The sequence below is a fragment of the Kryptolebias marmoratus genome, linkage group LG19 (genome assembly GCF_001649575.2).
Source record: "Kryptolebias marmoratus isolate JLee-2015 linkage group LG19, ASM164957v2, whole genome shotgun sequence".
NCBI lineage: Eukaryota > Metazoa > Chordata > Actinopteri > Cyprinodontiformes > Rivulidae > Kryptolebias > Kryptolebias marmoratus.
The window spans coordinates 10,005,030-10,017,233 of NC_051448.1; the positions used below are offsets into that span (position 1 = coordinate 10,005,030).

The 12,204-nt window shown below is 39.0% G+C and overlaps 1 protein-coding gene across 11 annotated transcripts in view; it reads left to right on the forward strand.

Annotated features, from left to right (window-relative positions):
* sash1a (SAM and SH3 domain containing 1a) overlaps positions 1-12,204 on the forward strand; it is a 158,597-nt gene that overhangs the window by 128,003 nt on the left and 18,390 nt on the right. For 9 of the 11 annotated variants that reach the window (XM_037981500.1, XM_017423275.3, XM_017423276.3 and 6 more), the window contains exons 3-8: positions 80-130; positions 264-313; positions 5,348-5,388; positions 5,879-5,968; positions 6,060-6,172; positions 7,653-7,751. In XM_037981500.1, the coding sequence (XP_037837428.1) occupies positions 80-130; positions 264-313; positions 5,348-5,388; positions 5,879-5,968; positions 6,060-6,172; positions 7,653-7,751 (444 nt within the window). The remainder of the gene's footprint in view (positions 1-79; positions 131-263; positions 314-5,347; positions 5,389-5,878; positions 5,969-6,059; positions 6,173-7,652; positions 7,752-12,204) is intronic. The other 2 variants (XM_037981498.1, XM_037981499.1) reach the window with 1 other exon arrangement.

Genomic DNA, 12,204 nt, shown 5'->3' on the forward strand with positions numbered 1-12,204 from the left:
AAAGTTATCTTCTTCAATGATTGATACTTAATGGGGACTTTTTAACCTTTTCCCTCTTTTTCTCTTACTGTTTTTCCAGGAGAAACAAGATCCAAGCAGTACCTCTCTGCAGCTTCGTAATGAGATCCAGGTAGACAGATGTTATATGCACAAAACACTCACACCTTCATACAAGTATCACCCTGTTTTTTAATTATGTAATTTACACTAAAGCTCTGTTGAAAAGGTCAGCCTTACACATGTCCCTGTCTTTTTATCCTCAGGAATCTTTAGGCTTCAGCAGCGAGGTGTCCACTCCTGAAACAGACAGAAAGTATGTTTTGTGTTATCTACTTTATCTCTCTGATATATGGTCTTACACTGGTGCTGAAAGTTGGAAATGTGTGTCTGTTGCGTGTCTGAACAACTTGCAGTCCGTGTCTGGATCACATCAAACCATACGTGTTTGCACACAAAAAACATCAATCACACTTGCATACATTGATTGGGTTGACAGAGAGAAGCCAAACGTAAATACACAGACCAGCAGGGACTGATTTCTATCATGTATGGCAGCTTGTACAAAAGGTAGTACTTTGCCCTTGGGGAATAGATGTTGCCTCTGAAAATGTGTACAGTGTTCTATCATCTATGAGCAGATCGCAGGGGTTCACCCTTATCCATCCAAGTAAACAGCCTCTTGAAGCTGAAATTGAATCACCCAAATTTAGGTCTTCAACAAGGTCCCAAGACAATAAGTCACAGTTCAATTTGCCAATTCTTTGTGCAGGCTGGCCTAAATTGGTTCAACCAAAACATTGTCAAATTTATCAATGTTTAATGTGCTAAAGTTGCTTGTTTCTCATTCTTGTTGCTAGAATTCAGTTGAACAGCCATGTTTTAGGTCAGTATTTTAATAATGAACATCAAGGTGGAAATTCTCAACTTAGTGATGTTATCTAACTTTTTACATTCACTATCATGATATACTTGGCCATCTAAGGTCTATTGGCCACGTCCCTGTTGAGGTTAATGGGAAACCAATGACTGTTTCCTCAGACTGACCCACTCAGTTCAGCAGCCATTCTCTGCTTTCTGGCCCTCTGTACTTCCTTCCTGGCTTTGTGTCCTGCAGGGTAATGGAGGTGGTGGGGGTGGACAAAGAAAGTGATGGCCAAAAGATTATGGTACAGGAACATGAATGAAAGAGCAGGATGGAGCAGGGCATGGGTGGAGTTCCTTTTTCAAAGGTTCCTGTACCACAAAAGTTGGGGGTTTTCATTTTTTGCACATCGTTGTATTTTATGTGCATTGAATTTCTCCACCATATCTTGACATGTGGTTGCTGTACAATCAGTTTAGCTGTGTTTAATGCAACTCAAGTTGAGGAAACGGCTGTCCTGCTGTCAAACAGAGTCAAATTCATGTTGGGCCACACACTGGCTCTTTTTACATGCGTGTTTGTTTAGTCTCTTCTTAGTGAAACCAAAAGTCTTAAATATAGTTGCTTTCCTCATAAAAAGATAACTGTTGGAAGGTTTCAGGAAAGACAACAGTGTAAATTAACAAGTTCATTCCTATTTTAATCCATAATAATTCATTCTGCTCATCGCCCGTGTGTGACCCCCTGTGGATTTGTCACGTTCATGTGATGACCACGTGCAGCAGAGGAAGTGCATACCACAGATGTGATCTCTTTTCCCATGGCTGTATATGTTGCACAGGCAAAAGCTGAGGATGATGGGAACCAGATGCCAGATTTTAAAATGAGTTCTCTCTGCTGTTCTGGAAAGGCCCTTAAAGAGACCCTAACTGTACAACATTCTGTCTGCACTTTCTGTCAGTCTGGGATCCCCTTTTGTCATAAAGATTATAAAGATTGCAGTATTTAGGTATTTTCTTACAAAAAAAGCTTTACTTTCATTTTCACTCACTCTCTTGGTAAGTGAAAAAAACACTCTTTTTCAGTTGTTAAAGTTTAAAATAAAGAACCTTGGTTCACTTTTATGATAATTAACCCAATTCTTGTTAAGCTCAAGAACATAAAATTTCACATTTACACCCTTAGAATCATCTTCTTTTGTGAATCTATTCTCCACTGTGAGCATCTCTCTTCTTAACCCCCCACTCCCCACCCCCACTCCCCAGCTCTTTTCTCTATTACATTGCCCATTGTCCACTTTCCAATGTGGTGAATGGATTTCAGGTAAAATGATTTATCATGTTCAGGCGAACAAGCCTTGACCATTCCTCAAACACATTCCTCAAAAGGCATCCCTGCACGCTGACGCACAGATACCCCATCATCACCTCTCAGCGGGACAATAGGAGATTATCCAGACTCCATCCAGTGGCTCTGCCACCCCTCCATTTCTGTGTTTCTCTGTTCCATTGTTGGCAGGAGTGGGCACAGCTCCCATTATGCTTGGTATGCAAGCGTTGATGACAGAGTGCTCTCAGAAGGTTGAGGGGTTCAAGCTGGGGTCTTCCTGTTTTGGAATGTGATTGATTGGTTGGTATTGTTATAAAGAGGAGGCAGCTGGGTTATCGAGAAGGTTAGCAGAATAACTAAATGGATCTTGATGAAAGCATGCATGTGCACAGACATGAGATGCAGATTGCAGATTTTTAGGTTTAAAGGGCCCATGGGAGTATGGTACATTAAGAGGCTGTTGTGCTTCTGGAAGCCCAGTTTATGCAACAATCAGATGGTAGGCTGGGCCGTATGAAGAATCTGTTCTGAACAGCAGTGACATGGAGGCATCCTTAAGCACCTTATCAGCATATTTAGAACTTTTGTGTTGAACTTCTTGTGGAACACTTTTTTGTTGAGTACAATAAATATGTGGTAGGAATATGCATGTAGTTCAAAATATTCAACGTTGAAAATGTTTTGAAGTTTTGGGATGTTTTAGTTGCACCAGGTTTTTACTATCCTGCCATGTGAGTTTCTGCCCTTTACAAAAAAAGTAAACCTTTGCAACTGGTGGCTGCTGAAGAGGTCATCCCAATGTTTTTCCTGTTATACACCACAATTGTCACATTGTCACCTTTCATTGTTTCTGCAAGAGCTCTGGGGATCATTCTACTCCAGGTGGAAAACGTGTTTACAATAACAAATCATTGCTCAGATTTTTGCCAGAGGATTCTTACAGGTCTAAATTTACTCTCCTCTGACAGAAAACATTTGCGGCTAATGTCCACATCTAATACCACACTGATGATAAAAAAATATAAAAAAACCTGGTACAAATCTGCACGTTTTCATTTTAAAAGTATGCCTAAGCAGAAATCACAAATGTGGGGGCGGCTACCAAGGTAGTTACAAAGCAAGCCGAGGGTGGTATGGTGTGGGCAAAACTGGACAACAAAACAATGTGTATGGAAACCCACAGAGCTCGCCGGTCGTTTCTCTGCAAAAACTCAGAATTTAGCGAGATTTCAACAGAAAATCCCCCAATTTTCCCACTGTTTTGAGTTGCCAGCTAGTCGTCAACAGTTGCAGCCCGGTGGTTACATCACACTGAGATAGGAAGAAGGGTCAAAAGTCTGACCCAAAAGTATTTTGTAAAATCAGGCACAGAGGCAGACTTTTAAAGACATTTGTGAAAGTATAACTTGTTTTCACCAAATAAGTTGTATACTATCTTGATAGTACATGCAAACTTAGCAGAAAATGTTTGTTTTGCCAAATATCTGTTTGTATGGACACTGTCCAAGTTGCCTTCTTTTGCTCCATAAATGTAAAGTGTCCTAATACCTCACACTCAGTGCAAAGAGCAGAAATGAAACAGAAAGGCATGTCAAGGATTTAAGTTTAAACCAATTATGTTGCAGAAAGACACAATGCATGAGCTGACAAACTCTTTGGGAAACATTCCGGTACTTTGAATGTGTGTGATTGCATATGTTCAAGCTTGCCATGGGGGGGGCAATTTATAGTGATGTTTTGGGAGGGGGATTGAAGCGGTCATAGAAAGGCTTCTATTGAGTAAGTTCTAGCTTTGGCCCTACACTATCAGAGAGGGGGATGAGCAGAGGGACAAACATACAGGCCTCCATTCAATTAGCATCTCATTATGTTGCCATGGCAGCCAGGCTTAAAGTTGAAAAAGATTTCCCATTACCCCACAAGAGGACTGCCATGTGGGAACAAACATGTACTCACATGCGCACATATACACACAGAGACATTTAGTTACATGATAGAGAGGAAAATGAGCTGTTCATTTTGTTTTGATCTTGTTGAACATTTTCACATCGCTCCACTGCCAATTTGCATGGCTAGGCAGCTGAAAGCGCGCATGACAAGATGAATTCGTAATAGGTGTGTGAAGGTAGCTAAAAAAAGATTGTGTTGAGTGATCAATTTAATTCTTTGACTCAGAGAGGACCAGGAAAGGGAGCCCAGTTACCTTTTATTTATGATTTCTTCTTCTGATCACTACTCTTTTTGAATCCTGTACTTCCACACACACATTTGCTGTCATCTCATCACGAACATAAATTGTCCTGAAGTTTCATCGATCCTTTATCATCTCATTCAGCTGACTTTGATCAAGTTTTCATCACCTGCTTTGAGCTGAAGTCTCTGAAGCTCAACTGATTTTTATATGAGGTTGATAGAAATAGATGTCATCTTTGTCAGAGCAAGAACAAGTCAGACCTGAACTAGCATGGTGCTGGACATGATGGAAAATAGGTTGAAGCTGCTCATTCATAACCTTTTGATTGGAAGCTGAAAATATTTTTCAAAAACTGTTGGGTTTTTTGTTCTTTTGGTTCTAGTTTTTGCACGTCTGAGATTGTTGTTTTTACTTAAATATTTTCCATGTCTGTCTTTCTTATGCCCTCTGTTTCTCTCCTCTCTCCTTTCTCCACACTTTTCTTTTTTTTTCCTTGCATAACTGTCTGTTCTGTGGAAGGAAGTGGAAACACTAACAGGCTGAGTCTGCCCTGTGGTCTCTATCCATTCACCTCTGACTTCTGTCTTTTTCTCTTCTTCAGATTCATACTTCCCCTCAAAGCTGACATGATCATCTAGTCCTCCCTGTAATTTGTGGGGATTTCTAATTTTTGACAGTGTTTTAATGAGTTTGCATCAAGACCTTTTTCAGTATACAAATTAGTTTTTGCATATTGTCTTCACCATCTTCTCCCTCTCAAGCCTCAGGAGCCTAGTTTTCATTCACTGAAGTATCATTACTGACCCCAAGTGGTGAGCAGACAGAGCTGCAGCACCACTTCTAGAAACTACCTACTGTATATGCTTGAAATCGAATAATGTTCTTCTTTTTGTACTGCTGTTGACACAAACAAGTGTAAATATGAAAAAATAAATAATATTGTTCTTTTATTTCCACTTTAGAATGTCTCTACACAAATCCAGCTCCGAAGATGGATCTGGAAGTAAGTACAAATGCAATTCCAAGTTTAACTTTAGTTTTTAAATAGATTTGGTCTTCTCTTACTATTTATTTATGTAACAAGCATGTATGAAATTGAATAAAGTCACATATAAACACATTTTATTAATGTTCTGCATGTAAAAGCAGTTGTTTGTTGCCTTTCTTTGGCTCTGCGGAGGTAAAGTTGTGGTTTTTAGTTCATCAGAAAGTCACTGTTACACACTGTAGCTGATCTTTGAAACACATGGACGCTGTAAGTCAAACCGACTGTAAGCGGCATTGGTTGGGTTAGAATAATTGATTGTAGGACATGTTGATGTTTCATAGATGAATTGTTAAATTATTGTAATTTCCAAGAATGTTCACAAAGCCACTTTGTGGTGGGTTCCGTGCGAGAGAAACAACGAAGAAAATTTGACAGGTTTTGTGTGGTTTTGTATCGCTTTTCTGCTTTTCAACATGTAACGGAAACCATCCCTTTTCCCTCAAAGGCAAGTGGGATAACAAGAAGAAAAACAAGTCTTTTTGGCAGAACTTCCGCAAATCTCAGCACAAACCCGTCGTTCGACAGTCGTCCAAAGGTTTCCGTGCTTCCTATTTTTCCACATTCAACTTGCAGAGTGTTTATTGCTTCATGCTTTCATTTTTTTTGCTTTCTTTTACTGTGATCAGGAGAGGATATCGGCTATGTGGCCAGTGAGATCACCATGAGTGACGAGGAGCGGATCCAGCTGATGATGATGGTGAAAGAGAAAATGATTACTGTAGAAGAAGCTCTGGCTCGGGTAGGAGTCATTTGCCTCATCATTTTCATCTCCCCCTTTCCTCAGTCATCCCTCCCCCTAAACGACTTAATCGGTCTATACCCTTACTTAATCTTCACATCCCTCCACCCTCCTCCTGGATTAGATTTTAGCCTCCCCACACCTTGTTCTTCATAGTCTTACAAAACCTTTGGCATTGTAGAACAGCTGACTCTTACTAACCCCTTAAAGGCCCTATACTGTAACACTGCATTGTCTTCTTTACAAACACACACGCAAACAAACTCCAGAACATCTGCCGTGTCCAGAAGTTCAGGAGTGTTGGAACTTTAGGGTTTTCAGCTCTTGAAGTGTGTGTGTGGGTGTGTTGTTCAGCTCAAAATTACGAGGTTGATGGTGATGGTAACTCGGTAGCATTAAAGCCCCACCTGTTCGGGGGTTGGGTGCTGTGGAACTTTGTGGTTTTTCTCTAGTTGGACATGGTGGATAATCATTTGGCTTTTCTATAAATTTTCTTTCACTTTCCTTTTATCTTCCAATCAATATATTTGATTGGTTTTCCTCTTCTTTTTGTATTCCCTTTTCCTGTCAATGACAGTCTGTACTGCCTTGCTGCCGGGTGGCATACCTTGCCACTGAATTTATTTAATCTTGTTTTTTTATTGATCAGTAGCTTGATTTCAGATGTCTGATTGACACTGCACTGTCATATTCACATTTTGTGTTTTCTGTGTCCAGCAAGTTATTACAGGTTTATGTCAAATGTGTCTGGGAAAGTAAATGACTATAAATTTCAAAAATATATATTTTTTCAGCTAGCTTTTATACAAGAAAATTCACACTTGTTTTAGAGAGCAGATAAAATTCTTAACAATATATGAGAATATCACATGCAAGAACATAATGTTGCCACATAACATAAGTCATTATGTATTTTCTCATTATTAAAGAGATAGTCCAGTCAATTTTGAAGGGATGTTCTGTCAAATAGTAATCAATAGTAAGTACCTTATCAGCCTAGTCTTAGTCTGATAGCTAGCCAAATGATGACCTGATTTTTATTATTTTTCAGGCTTACAATGTCCGTGTTACAATGCAAATGTACATGTGAGGTGCATTCTGGACGTGCTGTACCGTTCTTAGATCCTCTTTTATTGAAAACCACTTGCATTTATTTCACATACTCTGATAATGTGTGGACACAAAAAGAACAAAACTAGAATCACATTCATAGTGCATAAAATCCCCATCTACATGTGTAGACCCTCATGTCACATTATATCAGTCATGTTTTATGATTGTACGTAACAGCATCTCTTTGTGCAGTAATAAGCCTTTTGATTGTAGCAACAACAAAAAAAGTTAGTTAAAATGAACATTGTTGAACATATACAATATTTCTCAGAGGTCTGTTAGTTTAGAGACAGACATGGGGTTCTGGGTGAGAGTGGGTGGGCCACCCATGTCCCTCTACATCTCTAAACTTTTCTTCTCCATGTAGCTGAAGGAGTATGAGCGCAGCAAACAGTCCAGCAGTACTGACACTGCAGAGTGGACTGATGGATCTACACCCAATCTAAACCAGTCCTCAAACTGCAACGTAAGTACACCCCAACACCCCCAGATCTCCACCTGTTCCACTTTACTGTTCCTCTCCTAACACCCTCAGCTTTAGGAATGATATGTTTTGGCCAAGAAGATTAAATGTAGATACCTGTATGTAGAAATGTGCACATTGGTTTGTGGGTTTAAATTTGAATGCAGTTTTTACCTGCACCTGTAGAACCTATTTTCAAAGTTGCTTAAAGCATCCTTACTCAACTATCCTTCTGACTTCATGTTGTTCTTTCTTTCTCTGCTCTATATTTATGAGCCAAATAACAATGTAACTTTGCAACTACATTTCTCTCCACCATGTCACATCCTTACTTTAACTGGTGTTCTTTTAGAAAATCTGGGCCCAGTTCTTTTAATGATTCTCTCAAAATGAGTTGTGTGATCTCTACCATATTTTATTCATGAGTTTTGTCCTGTCCTGTTTTACAAGCAGTGACTTGGAAAGGGTGACTAAAAGTTGCTCTCTAAGAAAACCAGGGGAGGTTTTCTAAGAAAGAGTTGAGATGTCTGAGGGAACTTAATGCTGTAAAGGCACTTCCATTACAAATGTTGTGTGTTGTGGAGCTATGTTTAGACAATTATGTCCTGTTTTGTGACAATCCATCAGCTGGTATCAGTGTGTATTTGCTTGTGTATTTTTATCTGGAAAAAGGTGGAATGTAAGTATCTGAAAGTCTTGTTCACAACGGATGTCAGGATGCAGCAGAAGATAGATTGACAAATTGGGCCTTCAACTACAGTAATGAGTGCATTGGTGTAGTCTGTTGTGTTGAAGAAGCTGAGCCAAAAAGGTAAAGCTCTCAACTTAGTGGTTTGTCTATGGTCCAGTTCTCACCTACAGTCATGAGATTTGGATCATGTCCTAAAAGAAACAAGATCCAGGATACACACAGCTGAAATGAGCTTCTTCTGTAGGGTGGCCCGGCTCAACCTTAGACAAAAGGGAGGAACTCTGTCATTCAGGAGGAGCTCAGAGTAGAGCTGCTGCTCCTCCACATTAAAAGGAGTCTGCTGAGGTGGATCAGGCTCCTTCATGTGGAGCTTTCCCCAGGCAGGTTATACTGAAAGGAAACCCTGTGGAAGACCCAGAACTTGCTAAAGGGATTATACATCTGCTCTGGCCTTGGTTACCTGGGGATCCACCATAATGAGCTGAGGAGTGTCGCTGAGGAGGGGGATGTCTGCGTTTTTTTGTTTCTGAGGTTGTTGCTTTAATGACCCAATGGATAAATAGTAGAAAATGGATGGAAGGATTTTTTTTAGCATGTGAAATGCAGATTCAAGACCCAACAGTTTCTGTTTATTTTCTATTCTGTGGTCTCATATGGGAATAATGTGCATCTCATAAACTGACCCACTTTGTTTAAAGGGAGTGAGTTTATCCAAACACAAAAAATTCCCAAATTTGCCGAAAATAACTTTCCCGCATATCTGAATTGTTGCTATTTTCAACGACGTGCTATGAATTCCTCATTAATAAGTATTGACTTTTTCCAAAAACTGTCCCAGTTGCAATTGTTTACTTTATGTTAAAGTAATTTGATGCTTGAAACCATAGACTACAGAAAAATATCACTTTACATCATAATTAAACAATTTTTCTAAGTGGATAAATATGCTTCATTGACTGGTTTGCCTGTTTTTTTTGGATTCAAATTCCATTTGAACAGTCTTTTGGTTAAAAAAATCATCTGCATGACTTTTTTTTCTTTTGCTGGAGCTGATACAGTGAGTCTGTGAATCATGCAAAACACTTTTTCACTTTGTATTAAAATATTCTTCTGGGTTATGATTGATGATTTCCTTCCACATGAAAAGTGGGTCAATTATGGCATTCATAACCTCAGCCCTGATCCTGTGTGTAATCTGACTTTTTGATGTTGGGTGCGTGAATTGTGCATGAAGATGTTGTTCATATTAATTAGTCTGTTAAACCTTGCATTACCCTTTTGCTGCTAGTTGCTCACTTCCTGTCGGAGGAAGATTGATCGATTGGGAATTTTAAAGATGAGAGAGGACAGAGAGTGTTGCAGTACTGTAGGGTTATTGTGTAGGGGAACACACATTTCGGCTCTGGAGGCAAGTGCCGGAGGCCGAGAGGAAACGAGGGAGTCAGAGAGAGTGAAGATAAAGACTTTTACACTTGTCCTCAAGCCCAGAAAAGGGGGAGCTCTGTATCTCCTTTTTGCCCCAAGTTCCAAAATGGGACGCTTCAGGAAATATTTCCTCTCTGCTGAGGCCTCTGTTGGTGTCTCATGCTGCCCCTTCTCCTTTCTAGTGAATCTAATTAGGTCAAACCCAAAGAGTTAACAGTTTTAATCCTCTGAGCATGCCTGGATTCTATATTCAGAAACATGAATACAGAGTACACATTTGTATCTGACTTATTTGTGCTAGTCGGTACTTTTGGCTCCTGTGTGGCTTTTGTTTGATGCTGTCTTTTGCTGGCCTCTGGCGAACAGAGCCCACATTCCAGGGCAGGCCATTAGTGATTTGGGGGCCAAGGCAGGGTCAGAGGGGCTCAAATGCTAGGATTGTTCTCCATGCACAACACGCCTTTTCTCTGCTAGCTATGCAGCACGGCACTTCCAAACAGCCCCTCATTCCTCTTAGCTGAACTCACTAACAGACTGCATCTGCCAGCATGTGCACAGGCTCACCGATATGGATTTTGATGAAACGGGCATGACAGTGTGGTCAACATGCTATGGATTCTATGGTCCTCTTTTTTTTAATTTGGGGTTTTTAACAAAGGAAAGGTTTCTCTTCTTTCTGCATTGAGGTGGTAAGTTTTTAAGCACATTAATTGATTTACTTGCTCGGTGTCTTGCCTATATTCTGTTTGGTTTTGCACAGAAGTATAGAAATATTTTGGTGAAGAGAATAATGATGTTGGTTCTTAGTATCTAAAGTTATGTGAACTATCCTTAAAGTGACTTGTGAAGTGAACTGGAAATACTGGTGGAATGTTTCCTTTGACCTTGTTTACAATGGTGGCCATTTAGCCCTCCTTGATTCATGGCCTCATATATTAAACTCTCCTTTTGTCTCATTCTCTTTTCACCTGCTTATCTAGTCATTTGTATGGATGCTTCTCCTTGAGCCTGGGAGGAGAGTTTTGTATTGTTATAACTTTACCATCCTCCACTTCTTTACTCTTGAGAAAACCCTAAGGCGGTTGTTCTCCACACAGTTATTCTGCTTTAATAATCAAGTGGCTTCATCTGAAAGTATCTGTTCACTCCAGTCAACTCGTAACCTCTCTGCTGTCTCTTTTATCAGTTCTCTGATTGTTTTCTGAAATGTATAACCTCAAGTCTCATCCAAATAAATGGAAAATCAAATGAGTCTCTAGTGCCGCAGAATTTTGTGGTTCTGTGGAGAATTTGTCATGGCTGAGCTATCAGTAGGGTTGTGGGTTTCTGCAGGTTTGGCAGAGGCCAAATGAATTCCTGTAATACCTTTGCTCTGGTCTGCTGGTCTAACGTCGCAGAGAGCTCAGTCTTATCATACAGTTCAGAAACGGGTAAATTGGTTCTGAAAATGTTCAGTTTTGAAAGAACAAACTAGCACAAAGAGTGAGTGATTGACATGCTTAGAAAGGCAGTAATTGCAGTTTTTATCATCAAATTAGTTCCCCAATTTTTTTAATAAAGTTCTAAACCTCCAAATCTAATATTTAATAAATCAAATATTTCTCTCTAATAAATGCATAGTGTCATTTTTATATTTTCAAACTGAAATAAAAAATTGACCATGTTTATAATGAAACTCTTATGTATTTTATTCAAAACTTCACCTGGTTAGAGACACATTTTGCTCTTGGTCACTGAAAAAACAAAAAGGCTCCAAATTATTTCACAGAGGTACATTATTTGTACAAATTAAATCAAATACCTGAGAAGAAATAACGGCAGACTTTCTTTATGAACTAAAGTATAAAACATTATTTTTTTAACAGCACAAGCACTTTTTAAATTCTTCTTTTTAAAATCTATTACATCAGTGTCTGGTATAATATTGTGTTGAAAATATATTGTATTTAATGTTGGATTGTTAAAATTATTAATTTTATTGTAACTGTGTGGTTGAGGATTTACATCTTGATAACAGTAAGTACTAAATTGTTATTTTTTATTTATATTTGCCCCTGGTTGCAAATTAAAAGGCTAACAAAATAAGGTAGACTTAAGTAGGAAAATATAAGCTCTTTAGAACTTTAGCTGCAGACATACAATTATGGAAAATCCACATTTCACTTTATTAGTTTCATACACCTCATGGATTTTCTTTGATTTTATTTTAAATCACCTTACATATATTATTAAGACTTATCATTGAGCCTCTCTTGTCAAAAATGTCTGTATTGAAGATGCACTGTTGCTAATGCAAATTTGTCATTTAGCTATGGTGCATTCACAAACTGGAAAAAAGAC